General features: G+C 43.4%; 1 protein-coding gene across 3 annotated transcripts in view; it reads right to left on the reverse strand.

Moving 5' to 3' along the window:
• Nucleotides 1-22,107, reverse strand: part of CNOT6 (CCR4-NOT transcription complex subunit 6) — a 75,830-nt gene that overhangs the window by 9,798 nt on the left and 43,925 nt on the right. For all 3 annotated transcript variants that reach the window (XM_075900500.2, XM_075900499.2, XM_075900498.2), the window contains 7 exons: nucleotides 16,360-16,445; nucleotides 13,198-13,302; nucleotides 13,044-13,112; nucleotides 5,399-5,556; nucleotides 4,756-4,910; nucleotides 1,207-1,361; nucleotides 94-324 (listed from right to left, as the gene is read on the reverse strand). In XM_075900500.2, the coding sequence (XP_075756615.1) occupies nucleotides 94-324; nucleotides 1,207-1,361; nucleotides 4,756-4,910; nucleotides 5,399-5,556; nucleotides 13,044-13,112; nucleotides 13,198-13,302; nucleotides 16,360-16,445 (959 nt within the window). The remainder of the gene's footprint in view (nucleotides 1-93; nucleotides 325-1,206; nucleotides 1,362-4,755; nucleotides 4,911-5,398; nucleotides 5,557-13,043; nucleotides 13,113-13,197; nucleotides 13,303-16,359; nucleotides 16,446-22,107) is intronic.

A 22,107-nucleotide genomic window follows, 5' to 3' on the forward strand; every position in this document is an offset into this window, starting at 1 on the left:
ACAAAGTATTTTCTTTTAAAAAGGAAGACCTTTGAATTTCAATTCATATATCCCATACATTTTGTTCTAAAAAAGAAAACTTGCTGTTCTTACCAGAATCTGGCAGAGAATTGAGATCTGCACACAGTACAAGTGGAATGGTTCCAAGTTCTCCCGAAACTCCAGGTTTGAGGTTACGAGAGGCTTTATCAATAATGTTCTTTACTTCAGAGAGGAACATCATAGTCTGAACCAGCTTCACATCAGAATATTCTGGGTCCCAGTGCATATGTGCATTAGCTACAAGAACTAGCTGCTTCTCCATTCCAAGTTGTGGCTTTCCAGCTAAAATTGTAAGTGAATTTTTTTCAGTTGCTATATCTACTAGATAGCTTGTATTATAAGAAAAGAAAAAAAAAAAAAAAGGAAAAGTGACAGATTTGAATCAGGGTTGATGCTAAGATTGGCCAAACTTAACACAGAATCATTGGGGGTGGGGGTGGGGGTAGGGAGAGAAATGCTACCTGAAGGAATATAAGATTTAAGCTAAACATATTTCTTTATTGTTAAGAAATTAAGTGGGTTCCACTTGTGTGGGGGAACTGGTTACAACTACTTCCGACATCATGCTAACATCCAATGATGAAGATCCAGAAACAAGAGATGGGACAATCAATTTCTGTAAGTTTGAAAATGCCATTAATATTAATATAGAATCACACTGAAAACAATGCACAGTATTATTTTTAAAATTACATATTTTTCTCCATTATTAGCAATACTCTGTCATCAACACCCTAATTAGCAAAATCAGTCTAGTATTTTAAGAATTATGTCTTTAAACTCAGCAGTTTCACATACACACATTACAAATCTCCGCAAATTAAAGGTATGTTTGGTTAATGCTTTTGTTCACAAATCCTTACTATAATGGGGAAAAACAACAAAACACTATATGCTAAATAGGGCCATACTGAGACACTTCCAAGGTCAATTGAGATCTCAACTTTTTTGAGAACTCCAGGGCAAAAACATGTGGCGTTTCCCCCAAAATTCTCTTTTAAGTGAAGTTTGCCCAGAAAATTTCAGACTACAGTTGTAGTTATGGTGTTTATTTGAGGAAAGTTGTTTTACATTCTCTACTCCACTGAAACAAAAATTTCATTTGTATTGGAGACTAACATGCTGTATCACAGTCTAGTAAAAAAATGGGAATAAATTACTTACATGACATTTCTATTAATTCCTTTCGCAGCTCTAGCAACACAGCAACTCCAATGTTATCTTTTGTCATAACTCTGTTTAGCATAGCTTCAGACCCTTCTGAGTTTGCCATCGCTAGCTGATTGAATTCAACAGTATGTTTCTGAACTAAGATGAATCTGAAAGAACAACATTGTGTGGTTCCTTAATTTGTCACATGACAAAGGAAATACAGCTTCTTTCTCATTTTCATTAAAACTTGTTAGATGATGTAAGTAGTTTATAAGAATCAGCCAGTCACATTAGTGCTTTATAAAAATGTTAAGCTGAAAACAGATAATTTCATTAGCAATTTTATCTGCGCTCCATTTTAAATAGATTTAAATTATCTCCACTCTCCTAAAATTAATACTTAAATTATTTTGGACTTTCCCTAAAAGTTGTTAAATATAGTAAGATATTTTGTTTCCCCAGATCTATCATATGCACAAATTTGAACTAGCAGGTTTAAGACAGTATGAGACAACCTTTATTTCTGAACCTCAGTACAGGCAGTCCCCGGGTTACGTACAAGATAAGAACAAAGCTACAGTCCCTAAGTTGAATCTGTATGTAAGTCGGAACTGGCGTCCAGATTCAGCCGCTGCTGAAACTGACTGCCAGTTCTGACTTACATACAGATTCAACTTAAGAACCCCAAGCATCCCCAAGTCAGCTGCTGCTGAAACTGATCAGCGGCTGATTCCAGGAAGCCCGGGGCAGAGCAACTCTGCCTCGGGCTTCCTGTAGTCAGCGCTGGTCAGTTTCAGCAGCGGCTGAATCAGGACGCCTGGGGCAGAGCAGCTGGGGTGCTGCCGGTTTGGTCCAGTAGTGCCCAGAACGGCGCTGCGGGACCAACCGGCAGCGCCCCAGCTGCTCTGCCCCAGGGTCCACAACAAAAGCCTGGTCTGCTGGGGGGGAAGGCACACTAGCTGCGCCCGCCCCCCCCCCAGCAGACCAGGGACAGGGGAGCAAAGCCGCAGCGGCAGCGGGGTGCCGCGCCTCTGAGGCTTTGCTCTGGCAAAGCCTCAGAGGTGCGGGACCCCGCCGCCGCTGCGGCTTTGCTTCCGGTGTCCCTGGTCTGCTGGAGACAGTCTCCAGCAGAGCAGGGACACCGGGAGCAAAGCCGCAGCAGCGGCGGGGTCCCGCACCTCTGAGGCTTTGCCAGCAGACCAGCAGACCCGGAGGTCAAGGTGGCGGGACCGCTGCCTGCGAGCTGCGGGGCGAGAAAGCCCCGTTCGTAAGTGCGGATCTGACATAAGTCGGATCCGCGTAAGTCGGGGACTGCCTGTATTCTGAAACTTACATCTGCATTGTTTTGTGGCCAGAGGACAACATAGAAACATTCATAAAGACTTACATACCTAGGGCAAATGTAACTGTCTATGTATCTCTCTTATTTTCAAAAGTGATTAATAATTTTGGGTGCCTTTTTTTTTTTTTGATACCTGACTTAGACATCTTAAAGTAGTCCCTGGTTTTCAGAAAGTCTTGAGTTCTCCCATCTTTTAAAAACCAAGTCCCTTTTAAGAGCTCTCATTTTGAGTACCCAAAAATCAGTAGTCATTTTTTTTAAAGTTTAAGCTTATATTTTAGGAATGGTTAGAGTTTCAAGGGCAAATATCACATTTTTCATGAAAATCAAAATGACTCAGTCCATTTCCACTAAAGAAAGAAATTAAAGGGTATAGTTTTAACAAATGGTCTTGAAGCACCTTAGAGACTAACAAAAAACGTAGATGGTATCATGAGCTTTCATGGGCACAATCCATTACTTCAGACGAAAGAAGTTAAGAGGTCCAGGGAACAAATAAATAGCAAGGAAAGAGCGAGGATGGGGAAGGAAAGAGAAGGGAAGGGTTGCAGTGGAATAAATTTTACTTTTAGCATGAAGTTCTCTCAGATTAAGAACCAGGGGTGTTAGATAGCATGTCATGGAAGTCATGTAACCACATCAAATTCTAGCAGTTACAGAACTATTCAATAGTCCCCAGGGCAGAGACAGCAGCCAGTGCGCTCCTGGCCCCACTCCCAGGGAGCCCCCTGCCATCCTGCGCTGCTGCCTCGGATACAGAGGTAACAGTATAGGGTGGCAGCAGCCCAGTTTGTGTGTGGGGGGGGGGGGGGGGGGGAGCTCCTCGTGGACAAAAGCTGCTCTGTGGAGCAGCCTCTGTTTGCGGCGAGCCCAGGCCCACTGTGGACAGAGGCTGCCTCGAGGTAGCCTCTCCTCCCCCTCACGCTGCTGCCTCTGCTGGAGGTAGCAGCGTGGGGGCAGGGGGAGCAGGCAGCACTGACTATATAGGAGACAGCCAACGGGAGACACGTAGGTCTGCAGAGCCAGCAGGCACAGAGAGTTGGCTTAAAAATCAGATTTCCGCAAGTACTAGCTCCTGTCTGCCCCTCCTCAAGGCAGCAGCACAGGGGTGGGGGTAAGTGGATCTGGTGGTTGTGGGGAGCCTGCTGAAAGCCAGCTCCTCATGAGCACCGGCTCCAGCCTCTCCCCCCCCTTGCTGCCTCTGATAAAAAGGAGCAAGGGGGGAGGGGCAGGAAATACATGTAATCAACAGGATTAACCAATAAGCCCAATCTTACCGGTTAATCTTGTAGTGATCTATACGTTGACATCCCTAGCAAAAGCAGCTGAAGAGCTAGGCTGGTGTCAACTGTTACGGTGGCAATTTCTTTTGCCTGATGTACATGTTCTACATGTTACATTTCCCACATTTCTTATTGCTCGTTTCTTTTATTCCTATTGATTTGGAGATTTTCTGAACTTTTTAACATGGGTAGTGAAAACACACACAATATTTCATGATACTTTTATTGTGCTTGCCTTTATATTCCATTTTATTTGTTAGTGCTTTTCTCTTTTGTACAACAAATTACAAGTTGAACCTCTCCAATTCAGCACTCTCTGGACCTGACCAGGGCTGAATCAGAGAATTTGCCAATCCATGGGAGGTCAATATCATCTAGCCACATTACCTTTCCACTGTTTACTAGGCTCCTAGAAAACATTTAGGGGTAAATTAGAGCTAAACAGCAGCAGAGAATACAGAACTAGGATTAGTGGCTGTAAACAAACTTTATGGGACTGGAGGAAACTTGGGTACACCCACTGAAAAGTGGACATCTTGATAACTAAAATTATGCTGGACCACAGAGTGCCAGACTAGAGAGATACAACCTGTACAAAACATTAGAAGATAATTGTTGTTATGGGCTTTTTTCAGACTAGACATGTCCAACATGGTGCCTCTTATGCAAAGTATTCCTTTTAGAGATAGGAATACTTTGCATAAAACATGGAGTTGCCATGTATGGGGCAGATATGCAAAAATGGTTTAGCTATTTAGCTCTGGCTAAAGAGATCCCAAGGAGTGTGAACTCTTTCCATTATCCCCAGTAATATAAGAATATAAGTTCTACAAAAAGACATACTTCTCCACAAAAACATGAGGCCTAAATTTAACCCAGAAGAATTGTGCAGAAGGGAACAGGCACAACAGAAGGTTTTATGAAATGCACACTTACTTTTCTGTTTTGAAAAATATTGCACAACCATCAACGTGTTTTCGTTCCTGTTCAGACATTGTCCTAGCTCTAGATTTTGGACTGAAGAACCCATTATAGCCACGCTCCTTCAGTTCTGTCAGGAAAAAACTGTAGTACTGTTCAGTTTCAACCTCCTGTAAAGTTATAAGACAACACACTGTATTTGTTTAACACCAGAGTACATCAGACTGGATGTTACTTCTGCATTATTCAGCGTCTTTTATTTAGCTTCTTTTATAAGAAAGTGTAAATCACCTCCCTACTGGCTTTAAGAAACTTAAAAAAATTAGATAAATCAGGGAATGTAAGCATAAGACAGCCATACTGCTATTTTAAGGCAGACAATATAAATACATTTCTGCAATCCCAAGAGATAGGATTATCTCATGCCTCTTATTTGAACATGTGTCAGATTATATATACACATACTTCAACATATTTCTTTGATCAGCAGCTCCTGGTTAGTGTTCCAACTGTGTAGATTAAAAAGCATTCTTTTGATGTCAAGTGCTCTAAATTACAACATGTTGCTTTAAAAGAAAAAGTTTACTTTAATGAACATAATGTAATGTACAAGAGTCAGTACAAAGGAACATAAAAGGAAAATAAATGTATCTTTTACCTGAAGACTTATGATGTCAGCATTGCAGCTCAAGATTTCCTGCATAATGGCTTTTTTTCTGTACTCCCAGTTCAGTGCCCAAGAGGGACAATAGCCATATAACTGCCGGGTGGCATATTTATCACAAAGTACGTTGTAACACATGACAGAAAACAAGGCTGCAGAACAATAATTTAAATTACTGATATATTTATATTAAAAGGCACAATTACATACATTTTTCCCCTTCAGTGATTTTAACTAATTTTACGCTTCAAATACTTTAATTCAATTATGTAGTTTAAGAACTGACCCTACCAAAAATGCATCGGATGTTCTCTTTAAAGTAACTCGTCACTTCTTTTGTCTCGACATACAACATTCATTGTTATGAGGTTACAAAAACATCTCCATATTTTGCTGATAGTAGATAGCAGATAAAGGCAGTTTACATTGAGGCCTCATCTACACTATGCGGTGGATTGACGCTGCAGCAATCGATTCACTGGCCATAGATTTATTGCTTCTGCTGTAGATGGGATAAATCGATCTCTGAGAGCACTCCCATCAACACTGGTATCTCTATCAACACGGAACTACAAAGCCAGTTGTAGGAACAGGCTCTCGAAGGACACCTGGGCTTACAATCGGGACTGAACCATCCCTCTGCCATCCGGACCTGGAATCTCGAGAGGTGTGCTGCTTACCGGGAGCTCGCATTCAGGATGTGACTGAGAGGCTTACCAAGCTGATCAAACCTTCCGATCGCTACCCCTTCCTGCTTTCCCACGTAGGAACTAATGATACGGCCAAGAATGACCTTGAGCGGGTTACTGCGGATTATGTAGCGCTGGGAAGAAGGATCCAAGAATTCGGAGCGCAAGCGGTGTTCTCGTCCATCCTCCCTGTTGAAGGGAAAGGACTGGGCAGGGATCGTCAAATTGAGGACGTAAATGCGTGGTTGCGCAGGTAGTGTCACAGAGAGGGCTTTGGTTTCTTCGACCATGGGACTCTGTTCCGGGCACAAGGATTGTTAGGAAGAGATGGGATCCACCTAGCGAAGAGAGGAAGGAGCATATTCGCAGGAAGGCTTGCAAACCTAGTGAGGAGGGCTTTAAACTAGGTTCGTCAGGGGACGGTGACCAAAACCCTGAGGGGAGAGGGAAAGTCGGATACCGGGAAGAAATGCAGAGAGGAAGGAGCAAGAAAGGAGGACCCTTGTCTCTAATGGAGAAGATAGGGCAATCAACTGGTTACCTGAAGTGTTTGTACACTAATGCGAGAAGCCTGGGCAACAAACAGGAAGAACTGGAGACCCTGGCCCAGTCCAAGAAATATGACTTAATTGGGATAACAGAGACTTGGTGGGATGACTCGCATGACTGGAGCACTGTCATGGAAGGAAGAACAGGCAGGAGAGAAAAGGAGGCGGAGTTGCGCTATATGTAAGAGAGCACTACGATTGCTCTGAACTCCAGTATAAAGAGGGAGAAAAACCTGTTGAGAGTCTATGGGTTAAGTTTAAAGGAGCAAACAACAGCAATGATGTTGTGGTTGGTGTCTGCTATAGGCCACCGAATCAGGTGGACGAGGTAGATGAGGTTTTCTTTGGACAACTGAGCGAAGCTGCCAGATCGCAGGCCCTGGTTCTCGTGGGGGACTTTAATCACCTTGACATCTGTTGGGAAACCAATACGGCAGTACACAGGCAATACAGGAAGTTTTTGGAGAATGTTGGGGATAACTTCTTGACACAAGTGCTGAAGGATCCGACCAGGGGCCGTGCGCAGCTTGACCTTCTGCTCACAAACAGGGAGGAACTAATAGGGGAAGTAGAGGTGGGTGACAACCTGGGAAGCAGTGATCATGAGATGGTAGATTTCAGGATCCTGACCAAAGGAAGAAAAGAGAGTAGTAAAATACACACCTTGGACTTCAGAAAAGCAGATTTTGACTCCCTCAGAGATCTGATGGGCAGAATCCCATGGGATACTAACATGAAGGGGAAAGGAGTCCAAGACAGCTGGCAGTATTTTAAAGAAGCCTTATTGAAGGCACAGAAAGAAACCATCCCGACGCGTAGCAAGAGAGGCAAACATGGTAGGAGACCGGATTGGCTTACAGGGGAAACCCTTGGTGAACTTAAGCACAAAAAGGAAGCTTACAAAAAGTGGAAACTTGGACAAATGACCAGGGTTTAAAGGTATAGCTCGAGAATGCCGGGGGGTTATCAGGAAGGCGAAAGTGCAAATGGAATTGCGACTGGCTAAGGACGTGAAGGATAACAAGAAAGGTTTCTACAGGCTTGCTAACAAGAAGAAGGTGATCAGAGAGGGTGTGCAGCCCCTAATGGATGAAGGAGGTAACCTAGTGACAGATGATGTGGTGAAAGCTGAAGTACTCAATGCTTTCTTTGCCTCTGTATTCACGGACAAGGTCGGCTCCTTGACTTCTGCGCTAAGTGACGCAAGATGGGATGAAGATGGACAGCCCGTGGTGGGTAAAGAACAGGTTAGGAACTATTTAGAAAAGCTAAACGTACATAAATCCATGGGTCCGGACTTAGTGCACCCGAGGGTACTGAGGGAGTTGGCAAATGTCATTGAGGAGGCTTTGGCTATTATCTTTGAAAAGTCGTGGAGATCGGGAGAAATCCCGGATGATTGGAAAAAGGCAAATGTAGTGCCCATCTTCAAAAAGGGAAGAAGGATGATCCAGGGAACTATAGGCCAGTCAGTCTTACCTCGGTTCCTGGAAAAATCATGGAAGGGATCCTTAAGGAATCCATTTTATGGCACTTGGATGAGAGGAAAGTGATTAGGAATAGTCAGCATGGATTCACAAAGGGAAAGTTGTGCCTGACCAATCTGATTAGCTTCTATGATAAGGTAACTGGCTCGGTGGACATGGGGAAGTCAGTGGATGTTATATACCTTGACTTTAGCAAGGCTTTTGATACGGTCTCCCACAATATTCTTGCCAGCAAGTTAAGGGAATGTGGATTGAATAAATGGACGGTAAGATGGATAGAAAGATGGCTAGAAGGCCGGGCCCAGCGGGTAGTGATCAATGGCTCGATGTCAGGACGGCGGTCGGTTTCTAGTGGAGTGCCCCAAGATTCGGTTCTAGGACCGGTTTTGTTCAATATCTTTATTAATGATCTGGATGAGGGGATGGATTGCACCCTCAGCAAGTTTGCGGATGACACTAAGCTGGGGGGGAGAGGTAGATACGCTTAAGGGCAGAGATAGGGTCCAGAGCGACCAGGCCAAATAAGAGGATTGGGACAAAAGAAATCTGATGAGGTTCAACAAGGACCAGTGTAGAGTTCTGCACTTGGGACGGAAGAATCCCAAGCATAGTTACAAGCTGGGGACCAACCAGCTAAGTAGTAGCTCTGCAGAAAAGGACCTGGGGGTTACAATGGATGATAAGCTGGATATGAGTCAACAGTGTGCCCTTGTAGCTAAGAAGGCTAATGGCATATTAGGTTGCATTAAGAGGAGCATTGCCAGCAGATCCAGAGATGTCATTATTCCCCTTTATTCGGCATTGGTGAGGCCACATCTGGAGTAGTGTGTCCAGTTCTGGGCCCCCCACTACAAAAAGGATGTGGATGCATTGGAGAGGGTCCAGCGGAGGGCAACCAAAATGATTAGGGGGCTGGAGCATATGACTTATGAGGAGAGGCTGAGGGAGTTGGGTCTGTTTAGTCTGGAGAAGCAAAGAGTGAGGGGGGATATGATAGTAGCCTTCAACTTCCTGAAGGGAGGTTCCAAAGAGGATGGAGAGAGGCTGTTCTCAGTAGTGACAGATGGCAGAACAAGGAGCAATGGTCTCAAGTTGTGGTGGGAGAGGTCCAGGTTGGATATTAGGAAAAACTATTTCACTAGGAGGGTGGTGAAGCACTGAAATGGGTTACCTAGGGAAGTAGTGGAGTCTCCATCCCTAGAGGTGTTTAAGTCTCGGCTTGACAAAGCCCTGGCCGGGTTGATTTAGATGGGATTGGTCCTGCCTAGAGCAGGGGGCTGGACTTGATGACCTTCTGAGGTCTCTTCCAGTTCTATGATAAGGGGATGGTTTGAGAACATGATCTTGGTAACTAATTGACCATTCATTATCAGTGGGAAATAGGTCAATGGAGTTACTATAGAGAACTTTCTAGGTGTCTGGCTGGTGAGTCTTGCCCACATGCTCAGGGTTTAGCTGATCGCCATATTTGGGGTCGGGAAGGAATTTTCCTCCAGGGTAGATTGGCAGAGACCCTGGAGGTTTTTTGCCTTCCTCTGTAGCATGGGGCACAGATCACAGCTGGAGGATTCTCTGCATTTTGGGGCCTTCAAAGTATTTGAAGGCTTCAATATCTGAGACATAGGTGAGAGGATTATTCTAAGAGGGGTGGGTGTGACTCTGTGGCCTGCACTGTGCCGGGGGTAAGACTAGATGATCATAATGGTCTCTTCTGACCTTAAAGTCTATGAGTCTATGAGAATTGGGCAGCCCAGGTCTGAATTAATATTTAGAAAATAAAATGGAAAGAGGTCTGCAGTGAAAAAATGCAAAGCAAAAAATAAGATTTCTATTGTCCACTAAAGCTTCTGTATTATGTAGGGAGAGTCTCTCAACTATTCTCTCAAAGAAAAACAAAATTAAAGAAATCTTAAATAAAAACAAAAAATGATCATAGTCTCAACTTTGCTGGAGGGTCTTATCAAAATCTTAGGACCTGAATAAAGAAGTCATAACCTTAGCAGCAGCTCTACTGTCCGAGTGCAGTGGAGAGGCTGTGATAATCTTAATATTCAGGCCCTTCAAATATCTTGCCATGGTTCTCCAGGCAGAGAGAGAAAAGAAAGGACCTAGACGCAAGCAGCAATGAACGGAGACCCAGAAATATATTGTTTCCTTTTTGAAATGTTTATCAAGCTGTATTTATACATTAAAACTCAGAAATTCTGTTTGAAGACTTTGCTTTTTAAGCACAATGCTTTCCAGTAAGTGTTTATTTAACCTGTATAACCCTATCATCTCACCCAATGCTACAGTGGGGGATAGGAGCTGACCAAGTTTGGTTTCCATATGTCTTCGTTTCCATCAGGCCCCTACTTCCTTCCTTTCTCCTCAAATTAAGAGAGAATCCTAGCTTCTCAACTCCCTCCATCCAGAAGAACTACTTACCCACTAAACAATGAGAATTTGCCATGCTGCATATCTATGCACTACCATGCCCTCAAATGAGACAGGGCATAGAATTGAGGAGTATGGAGATTTAGGGCAAAGCGGCTCCTGGACAGGTGGACCCTATGTTCAAAAAGGCACACTAGTTCCTGGGTTCTTGCCTAGTTCTTCCTCGTTACAAAAGTGCCCCATGGGGGCTTCCCTGTTAACCATGGCAAGTGGCTTGGAAGACTGACCAGTACCTTATAAGACCAGTACCTTATAAGTTAGCAGAAAACTGACAAAAACAATGTATTTTTTTAGTTAAGCCAGCAAAACATCAGCACTAGTAGTATGACCAATGTTAGCAAAATTAAGACTGGAAAGGGAAGTTTTAAGGAATCAAAACCTTTCACAACAGCAGCATTTTGATATGTGTCAGATTCCAGGCAGCATATTATGACAACCACTAAATATCAAAAAAAGAAGAATGCATTTCCCATTTTAAAAATTCAGTGACTAACCTCTGTACTTTCTTTCAAGTTATTTAAAATACACATTGCTTTACTGATTAAAGAATAAGTTAAGTGTTGTAACGTTTGGAACTGAAGATTAAATAAATCAAATAAATTGGCACAGTTCCCATCTTCAGTAATAAAAAGCTTCAATATTGTACAATAAAAACTTAATGTTTCTTTAATACAACAACAAATAAAGAGCAATTGCCCAGATTTTCCTCGAGGCTACAAGTTTTAAATTTAAATATTCTCTGATGGCCAAGGAATGTTTTTTATTCTACATTTGTTAAACAACAGGGGGAACTTTTCTGCTGTTCCTGTATTCATAGAATCCTAGGACTGGAAGGGAACTCGAGAGGTCATTGAGTCCAGTCCCCTGCCCTCATGGCAGGACCAAATACTATCTAGACCATCCCTGATAGACATTTATCTAACCTACTCTTCAATATCTCCACAGATGGGGATTCCACAACCTCCCTGGGCAATTTATTCCAGTGCTTAACTACCCTGACAGTTAGCAACTTTTTCCTAATGTCCAACCTAAACCTCCCTTGCTGCAGTTTAAGCCCATTGCTTCTTGTTCTATCCTCAGAGGCCAAGATGAACAAGTTTTCTCCCTCCTCCTTATGACACCCTTTTAGATACCTTAAAACAGCTATCACGTACCCCCCTCAATCTTCTCTTTTCTAAACTAAACAAACCCAATTCTTTCAGCCTTCCTTCATAGGTCATGTTCTCTAGACCTTTAATCATTCTCGCTGCTCTTCTCTGGACTCTCTCCAATCTTTCCACAACTTCCTTGAAATGTGGTGCCAAGAACTGGACACAATACTCCAACTGAGGCCTAACCAGTGCAGAATAGAGTGGAAGAATGACTTCTCGTGTCTTGCTCACAACACACCTATTAATGCATCCTAGAATCATGTTTGCTTTTTTTGCAACAGCATCACGCTGCTGACGCATATTCAGCTTGTGGTCCACTATAACCCCTAGAGCCCTTTCTGTCTACCACTTAGCATGCTGCCTTTTGTAGGCCTCCAGCTTTCCTCACAGCCAACGGGAGCTGTGATCCCCCGTACCTGGGGAGGTGGAGGTATATACGGTGATGTGGAATTCGGCCTGTGGGCCAATATTTGCCATCACTGGTTTACAGCAAGTCAAAAGTGACAGCAAGTCACGTGGGATATTTACCTCACCAGTGTGTCCATGGACAAACTCCTCACACGTGTCTGTTCCCAGTAGCCCTGGTACCTGTTTCTCATCGGTCTCGGAAGCTCTTTCTAAGGAGCGGTAAATGCTATTGTGCCCGGTTTCACAGATGGGGAAACTGAGGTATGGGAAGCAGAAGGGACTTGCCCGCAGTCCTCCAGCACCCAGGAGAAAAGCCAGGAACCGCATCCACATCTCCTGAGACCCAGCCTGGTTCTTTGTCCCCCACAGACCAGCTTGCTCCATACCCAGCAGTGCGGCATGAGACTACAGCCACCTTTTTAATGCAGGGGATGGCATTAAAATGTCAGACCGGTAACATTTAATTTGCATATTTGTATATTCTCGGTCTCCAACTCTGGAACAGATGCGAACAGCTGTGCCATACGTGTGCCCATTCCCAGCTGCAATAGCACCTGTGTGGATCAGGCTTCGCGGAGAGGCACTAGGGGGCAGTGTTGCTACACAACTTGGGCAGCGGCAGGCGGTAGGAAGTTGATGGTGATTCAATGAATATTTTCCAATTGATCAGATACTTTTATAATACTTGAATTTCAACTCTACTGGCAAGTAGTTCAATTAAAGATAATGGCACTACCTCTAAGAAAAAAGTAGCTAATTCTGCAGACAAATGTGCTGTCTGATGTAGGAATGCCTATACTACCTGTTAGTCAGTAGGAGATGTTTTAGTTCAGTATCAAACAACTATTTCAGCAAAATGGAACAATGAAATTATTTTAAATAAGAAAAAAAAAATCTATAAAGAATCACTGCAATGCTACCTGTTGGCCTTGTTCGGTCTGGTTCTTGCAACATAATCCAAGATCTTGGAGGTGGCTGTTCTGTTGAAACTATAAGAACATTTTAAAAAATTAAGTGAAATAATCATATTTATTTTAAGTGGCATAAATACATATATTAGGAATGATCACTTACTTCTTTTTGCAGTACCTGCCAAATTATCAAGCAAATAATTCAGTAGCCTTCGTGTTCCATCTGGTTCCTGGTAGAGGTTCAGTATATCCTGTGTAAGTGGATTTCCTGCAAACATGTTTATAAAAAGTAAAATTAAATAAGAAAAATGACTGAGTGTGGGTTTGTATTGACGTTCAAAGCTTTGGCTATATACAGAAAAATGACAACTGTTTCCTATTTTAAAAAGCATTTCAACTTTCCTTTCCTGGAAACACCTACCTTCTCCTCTGTATCTGAGTTCTAGAAGGGCAGCTCAAACCTTAATCTCTGGATCTCATAGAATTTAAGGTCAGAAGGGACCACCGTGATCATCTAGTCTAACCTCCTAGACAATGCTCTCTAACAGATCCTGTACTATTAGAGGATTTGTCATACTGAAGTTTTGCCCCTTTCCAAATACACTTATAATGGTGATGGGGAACACATCTGGGGCAGGAGCAATCTCCACCAGTTTTATTTCATGAGGCAGTGCCCTCCCACAGCCCAAAAGGATTCCCTGCACCTACACCAGAATATGGTCTCGCTCTTCCAGATCTCTGATTAACTAAGGGTACGTCTAGACTACAGAGTTTTGTTGACAGAAGTTTTGTTGACAGATACGGTCGACAAAGCTTCTGTCGACAAAGAGCGTCTACACTACATTCAGTTCTGTCGACAAAGCAAGCTGCTTTGTCGACATGGCAGTGTAGACGCAAGGACAGTTTACATGCAATAACACCTTCTGTTGACAGAACTCTGTCGACAGAAGGCGTTATGCCTCGTAAAATGAGGTTTACCAGCGTCGACAAAACTGCTGAGTTCTGTCGACGTTATGTCAACAGAACTCAGCGGTAGTGTAGACGCAGGTATAGTTTTGTCGACAAAAGTCCATTTTTGTCGACAAAACTCTGTAGTCTAGACACACCCTAAGGGGGCTCTTTTACAGTCTGGCCGTCAAAGGTCACAAAAATAAGGAAACAGTATAATTGTCCAATCATCATAGACTCTGGAGATTTAATGAGGTTTATAGACATAATACTTAATAGAAAGAGCCTGATCTTGTAAGGCAGGGGTGGGCGATGATTTTTGGTGGGGGGCTACTCCAAGATTTTGGAAAGTGGTCAAGGACCACTTTTCTGTGGAGGAAGTGCAGGGTCTAGGACAGAGGTTGGATGCAGAAGGGTGCCCAGGGTAAGGGACTGGGGTGCAGAAGACAGTATGAAGTCTGAGAGGGAGTTTGGGCAAAGAAGGGGGTTGTGACCTGGGTCGGGGGCTGGGGTGTAGGGTCAGGGAGGAAGTGTGGGTACAGGAGAGGATTCTGGCCTGGGGGAAAGAGTGAAGGAGGGGTTACAGCATCTGGGAGGGAGTTATAACTGGAGCAGGGGGGTGCAGAGTGTTTGGATGGTGACCTGGGGGAGGGAGTTGGGATGCAGGAGGGGCAGGAGTGCCAGAGAAAGGCTTTGGCTGGGAGGCACTTAGCTAAGCGGCTCCTGGCCAGCAACCCTGCAGCACTTCTAAGGCAGACTGGGCTCCCTGCCTGGTGCAGCTCCAGGCTACTTAAAACTGCAGGCTGCTCCTTCCATGTGGCTCAACTCCAGGAGAGGGGAGAGGCTCGCATTGCCCCCATTTCCCAGGCCAATCTCTCAGCTCCTACTGGTCTGTTGTTTCCGAACAATAGGAAATACAGTCTTCTGCACCCCAGTCCCTTACCCTAGGCGCCCTTCTGCATCCAACCTCTGTCCTAGACCCTGCACTTCCTCCACAGAAAAGTGGTCCTTGACATACAAAATGTACGGTATTTTCTCATTAGGTAAGTTTATTATTATTAGGCGCATCAGTATGTAATTGCAAACTGCCTGGCTGGTAGACACGCTCACGCTGCATGAGCATGTCTACCAGCCAGGCAGTACACAATTATGTGAGGGGGGGGCCAGGATGGAATCCCCAGGACCATGCGCGGGACAGGCAGCGCCTCTGGATCTGTGTGCACCCAGGTCAGTCCTGCTCTCCGTTGGCTGATTCTCTTCCCCCTTCTCCCCGCCCCCATCCAGTACTGCTCCCTGCCAGCTGGTTATCCCCCGGCCAGCCCCGCTCCCCACCGGCTGGTTCTCCTCCAGCCAGCCCCGCTCCCCCTGACTCCCTCCCAGCCAGCCCTGCTTCCCGTGGGCTGGTTCTCCCTCCCCTCCTCCCAATATCCCCCGCATCCCGCCAGCCGGTTCTCTCTCTCCCCACCCCATCTCCTGATCTCCCCTGGCCAGCTTGGTTCCCCCGATCCCCTCCCGGCCATCCCTGCTTCCTGCCGGCCATTCCCCTCCTCTCCCCCCCCCCCCCCGATCTCCCCTGGCCAGCCCCGCTGCCCCCTCCTTTCCCCTCCCCCTCACCAGCCCTGCTTCCCGCTGGCTGGTCCCCCTCACCCTTCCTCCCGGCCAGCCCCACTCCCCTCCCAGACGGTCCCCCCGCACACATCTGAGATCCAGCGTGTCCGGTATTTTTTTTGAAGTCACCTGGTAACCCTATGGCTAGGGGCAGGGAAATCACACAAAGCCTTTCCCTCCCTCCAGAGTAGACTCACATGGAGGAGCCCTGTGCTTAAAACAGTGGCTGCTTCATGCCTGAGGGTCCCGGCAAGGTGGTCTGCAGGCCGGATCTAGGTTGCTTGGTGGGCTGGATCCAGCTCGCAAAAGGTATCTTGCCCACCCCTGTTGTAAGCCTTTCATTCACACAACTCCTACTGAAGTCAATAGATCTACATACCAAACACTTACAGTATTGGCCCCAAAATTGTGAAAATCAATTTTAAATTGTTATTTGCAGTCTGACATTATATAACAGCAGTACAAAATTCTAAGAAAGATATCCATCTGACCTCCCTCTTGAGGGAAAGAGTTCCATAACTGCAGTGTAAGTTCAATTAGGCCAGACTTAATCAAAAGCAGCATATAGCTTCCACATAGGCAACCAGAAAATGAACTTCATTTTTCATTCTTTTTTGGGCCAGATTCATTAAACGTCAATATATTTATAAAGAGAAAAATAAATTCTTATAGCTGCTATTTGGTAGCATTTTATACAATGTGTAGGTTAAAACAGCTGTAACTCAAGAATGGGATCAAAACATAGAAGGTAGGTAGGTAAAAGACATACCTTTCAGACCTAATGTCTGTAATTGAAATAGTTTTCCCAGCTCAAATGGTAGAACCCGTAACAGGTTGTTATTTAAATGGAGTTCCCTGTAGGCAAAAAAAAAAAAAAAGTTACAATAATATAAAGTGGGAAATAAAACAGTATTTACGATCAACTGTTTATTGCTGAAACAATTTCACTATAAGAAGAAATCTGTGCTATCACACCACTACTTGGAAAAATTGGAAGACTAAACAGTGAGCAAGAATTAACAATATCTTGTTGTACCCACTAAAAAAAGCTCATGATGTTAGATGTACAGAGTAGAATTAGCTGGGTGGTAATCCAACTATGTGGCCATAAATGTTTGTAGTTAACCATTAAAATGTAAAGGAATAACAAGAAATGAAGGATTACATTTCTGACAAGCTGGACCACTAATGGCTGTGCTAAGTTTAAAGGACAATGAAAAATAAGACTTTTGTCATTAAAATAAAACCAAGAACAAACAAAAATGATTCCAGTAGAATTATAGCTATTATATTACGATGTTAGTGTGCTGCTAAGTCACTCTAACACATCACAACAAATTATTATTTTTTAATTAACTTTGTCAAAATAATTTCACGGCTTTGTCAACAAAAGTTAGATATCTGTTAATATATTGCATGAAGTCTATATGGCACAAAAATCCATTTAATTAACTGTATTTTGGCTAATAAAGAGTAGTATTCTAATGTTCATTTTTTACAATGCTTCTGTTGAGATATTGTGTATGCTTTTTCATTTGGGAGAAACAGAAGTTGGCAACCAAAGGCCAAGAGAAATTCAACTTGATAACATGCCTTCTACACACTCTCAGGCTATGTCTACATTTAAAACGCTACAGTGCTTCACTTTGAACCAATGTTACCTGCTAACTGGCCACTGAGGTTTGTTTATTTACCTGCTCCACAACCATGGAGCCTCATGGCTCCCATTGGCTCCAGTTCCCCATCTGCAGCCAAGGGGAGCAGCGGAAAGTGGCGTGGTTCCCAGATAATACACCTTCCTTGAGAAGCAGTAGTTCCCTCAACAAAAGACTTCTTCCATCAGCCTACCAGTGTCTGTATTGGGGTTCGGTTAGCTTACCTACCTTTCTCAGGTCGTGTGTACATTAGGAAAATATTTTGAAATTATTAAATTTGACTTAACTCCCAATTTAACAAAAATCAAACTAGCTTCACACTACGAGGAAGCCTCTAAATTAGTCCAAGGCAGGCTCCGTTAACGTGGATGCGCTACCTCGGCTTAAGAGCCCCAGGAAGCACTTGGGAGTAATTATTTCCAAGTAGTGGAACCAGAGCGTCCCCACTACCATTATTTCAAAATAACTATTTTGGAATTAGCATGCCTCCTGGAAAAGCAGGAATACAGATTTCAAATTCCATGGCCCGTTATTTCGAAATAATGGGTTTGGCAATGTGGGTGTTCTACTTTAAATTCAACTTGGGATTGGGGGGTTATTTCGAAATAAAGTCCTACTGTAGACCAGAGCTCAGTGATGTGGATTTTTTACACCCCAGAAACATAGCTATGTCAATGCAGTGCAGACCAACCCTAGAATGGTCTAACTTAGCTATAAAGGTTAAAATCTGTGATATAGTCACAATCTTCACATAAGATTGCTTCTTGAACCTGCTCACAACTTGATGTGTAAAAACTGGATCATTTATTTAAGTAAAATATTGTGGGACTTTACTGGACTTAGTTTTTCTAGTTAGTTATTTAGTTTAACAATTTTTTAACTAGAAAAAAGTTGCTGAAAAAATGTGAAATGGTTCTTTTTAGATTTCCAAAAGATAGTATTTTGTTATTAGAAAATACAGTATGGTTGTCCCTTCTCCTGGCTAAATTGCTAGCAAACATACTAATAAATGAAGACTGTTTTTCTTCTCTTTTGGAACATTTTGCGAAGCACAGATCTCCAATAAAGTTGCCAAATTCAATGAATATTGAGATGCTTCACTAAAGACTTTTAAAATACGGGTTTTGTGGGCCACTCTGAGAATCTTCAGACTGATTCTGATCCATCTGATTCTGCCAGACTATAGTTCCCTAGCCATTCCTTGCAAGATGTAAAAAGAGCATAGATAAATGTAGATGTTTTAGAGGAGAAGACTAACGGCCTACTTACTCCATTCCTAGATTATTATTTATTTCGCACATGGATGGAAAAGATTAGAAGAAACATTGTTTGCAATCTGAAAGCATAAAATGCATGTAAGTAACAACCTGGCTAGCTAAAGAGTGGGTTCTTTTATTGGTGTGGAAGTGTAACTACATAACTACCACAGAAGGGAAAGCAACGAAAAAACCCATCCACAAGATATCAATTGGAATTGCTTTGAAAATTAGAGATGTTAAATGGTTAACTGGTAAGCACACCCGTAACCATGAGGCTTACTGCTATGCTTACCAGTTAACCAGACCTTGTCAGTTAACTCTAGTGGTGGCGTGGGCTCCAGAGCAGCCCCAGCTGTGGAACAAGCTGGGTGGGTGGGACCTGACAGCAGGACCTAGGTTAAAATGGTTTAGCACTTTAACATCCCTAAAGCAAATATCTCAAGTATTATACAACTATTGTCATAAAATTAAATTCTTAGAATAGTAATCTAAGATGAATCATAGAATACTAAGACTGGAAGGAATCTCAAGAGGTCATTGAGTTCAGTCTCCTGCCCCCATGGCAGGACCAAATACTGTCTAGACCATCCCTGATAGACATTTATCTGACCTACTCTTCAATATCTCCACAGATGGGGATTCCACAACCTCCCTGGGCAATTTATTCCAGTGCTTAAATACCCTGACAGTTAGCAACTTTTTCCTAATGTCCAACCTAAACCTCCCTTGCTGCAGTTTAAGCCCATTGCTTCTTGTTCTATCCTCAGAGGCAAAGATGAACAAGTTCTCTCCCTCCTCCCTATGACACCCTTTTAGATACCTGAAAACAGCTATCATGTCCCCCCTCAGTCTTCTCTTTTCTAAAGTAAACAAACCCAATTCTTTCAGCCTTCCTTCATAGGTCATGTTCTCTATACCGTTAATCATTCTTGTTGCTCTTCTCTGGACCCTCTCCAATTTCTCCACATTTCTTGAAATGCGGAGCCCAGAACTGAACACAGTACTCCAACTGAGGCCTAAACAGCGCAGAGTAGAGCGGAAGAATGACTTCTCGTGTCTTGCTCACAACACACCTGTTAATGCATCCCAGAATCATGTTTGCTTTTTTTGCAACATTGTCACACTGCTGACTCATATTCAGCTTGTGTTCCACTATGACCCCTAGATCCCTTTCTGCCATACTTCTTCCTAGACAGTCGCTTCCCATTCTGTATGTGCGAAACTGATTGTTCCTTCCTAAGTGGAGCACCTTACATTTGTCTTTATTAAACTCCATCCTGTTTACCTCAGATCATTCCTCCAATTTGTCCAGATCATTTTGAATTATGACCCTATCCTCCAGAGCAGTCGCAACCCCTCCCAGCTTGGTATCATCTGCAAACTTAATAAGCGTACTTTCTATGCTAATATCTAAATCATTGATGAAGATATTGAACAGAGCAGGTCCCAAAACAGACCCCTGCGGAACCCCACTTGTTATATCTTTCCAGCACGATTGTGAACCATTAATAACTACTCTCTGAGTATGGTTATCCAACCAGTTATGCATCCACCTTATAGTAGCCCCATCTAAGTTGTATTTGCTTAGTTTATTGATAAGAATATCATGCGAGACCATTTCAAACGCCTTACTAAAGTCTAGGTATACCACATCCACCGCTTCTCCCTTATCCACAAGACTTGTTATTCTATCAAAGAAAGCTATCAGATTGCTTTGACATGATTTGTTCTTTACAAATCCATGCTGGCTGTTCCCTATCACCTTGCCACCTTACAAGTGTTTACAGATGATTTCTTTAACTACTTGCTCCATTATCTTCCCTGGCACAGAAGTTAAACTAACTGGTCTGTAGTTTCCTGGGTTGTTCTTATTTCCCTTTTTATAAATGGGCACTATATTTGCCCTTTTCCAGTCTTCTGGAATCTCTCCTGTCTCCCATGATTTTCCAAAGATGATATCTAGAGGCTCAGATACCTCCTCTATCAGCCCCTTGAGTATTCTAGGATCCATTTCATCAGGCCCTGGTGACTGGCAGGCATCTAACTTTCCTACATGATTTCTAACGTTCTTTTTTTTGTTTTATATTCTAAACCTACCCCCTTCCCACTAGCATTCACTATGTTAGGCATTCCTTCAGACTTCTCGGTGAAGACCGAAGCTTAAGTCATTAAGCATCTCTGCCATTTCCAAGTTTCCTGTTACTGTTTCTCCCTCTTCACTGACCACTGGCCTATCCTGTCCTTGGTCTTCCTCTTGCTTCTAATGTATTTATAAAAAGTCTTCTTGTTTCCCTTTATTCCCGAAGCTAGTTTGAGCTCATTTTGTGCCTTTGCTTTCTAATCTTGCCCCTGCATTCCTGTGTTGTTTGCCTATAGTCATTCTTTGTAATTTGTCCTACTTTCCATTTTTTATATGACTCCTTTTTTATTTTTAGATCATGCAAGATCTCGTGGTTAAGCCAAGGCGGTCTTTTGCCATATTTTCTATCTTTCCAAGGCAGCGGAATGGCTTGCTTTTGGGCCCTTAATGTCCCTTTGAAAAACTGCCAACTCTCCTAAGTTGTTTTTCCCCTCAGTCTTGATTCCCATGGGACCTTACCTATCAGCTCTCTGAGCTTACCAAAATCTGCCTTCCTGAAATCCACTGTCTCTATTTTGCTGTTCTCCCTTCTACCCTTCCTTAGAATTGTGAACTCTATGATTTCATGATCACTTTCACCCAAGCTGCCATCCACTTTCAAATTCTCAACCAGTTCCTCCCTATTTGTTAGGATCAAATGTAGAACAGCTTCCCCCCGGTAGCTTTTTCAACCTTCTGAAATAAAAAGTTGTCTCCAATGCAGTCTAAGAACTTATTGGATAGTCTGTGCCCCGCTGTGTTATTTTCCCAACATATATCTGGATAGTTGAAGTCCCCCATCACCACCAAATCTTGAGCTTTGGATGATATTGTTAGCTGTTTAAAAAAAGCCTCATCCACTTCTTCCACCTGGGTAGGTGGCCTGCAGTAGACTCCTACCGTGACATCTCCCTTGTTTTTAACCCCTTTTAGCCTAACCCAGAGACTCTCAACACTTCCATCTCCTATGTCCATCTCCACCTCACTCCAAGTGTGTTCATTTTTAATATATAAGGCAACACCTCCTCCCTTTGCCACTAACTTTGCCATGAAGAAAACAGCCACTAACTTTGTTTGATTATCTGTATTTAGAAATGTTTAGTCTGCTCTTACTGTGTGTGTTACTATAGTGTAGGGCTTTTGTGCTAGTTACTATAAAATACTCTCTCTGACCATGAACTAAGGCGCAACTCCTGCACCCACCTCTCTGGTTATCAATTAGGGATGTTAAATATTGGTTAAGTGAATAGTCAATTAACCTCATGAATTCTTATCAGGGCGGGAGGGGTCTGAGCTCCGGGACCCAGCAAGAGCCAGAATTGAGTTGGGCTCCCTGTCCAGCTGGCTTCTAATACACTTTAAATGCAGAGCCAGTGTGGGTAGGTCCAGCATCCAGTGCAAGCCGGGACTGAGCTGGGCTGCTGGCCAGCCTGCTAAAAAATGTACTGTCCAGGGATGGGGGGAAATGCACGTAGTCTACAGCA

The sequence above is a fragment of the Pelodiscus sinensis genome, chromosome 16 (genome assembly GCF_052426305.1).
Source record: "Pelodiscus sinensis isolate ZL-2025 chromosome 16, ASM5242630v1, whole genome shotgun sequence".
NCBI lineage: Eukaryota > Metazoa > Chordata > Testudines > Trionychidae > Pelodiscus > Pelodiscus sinensis.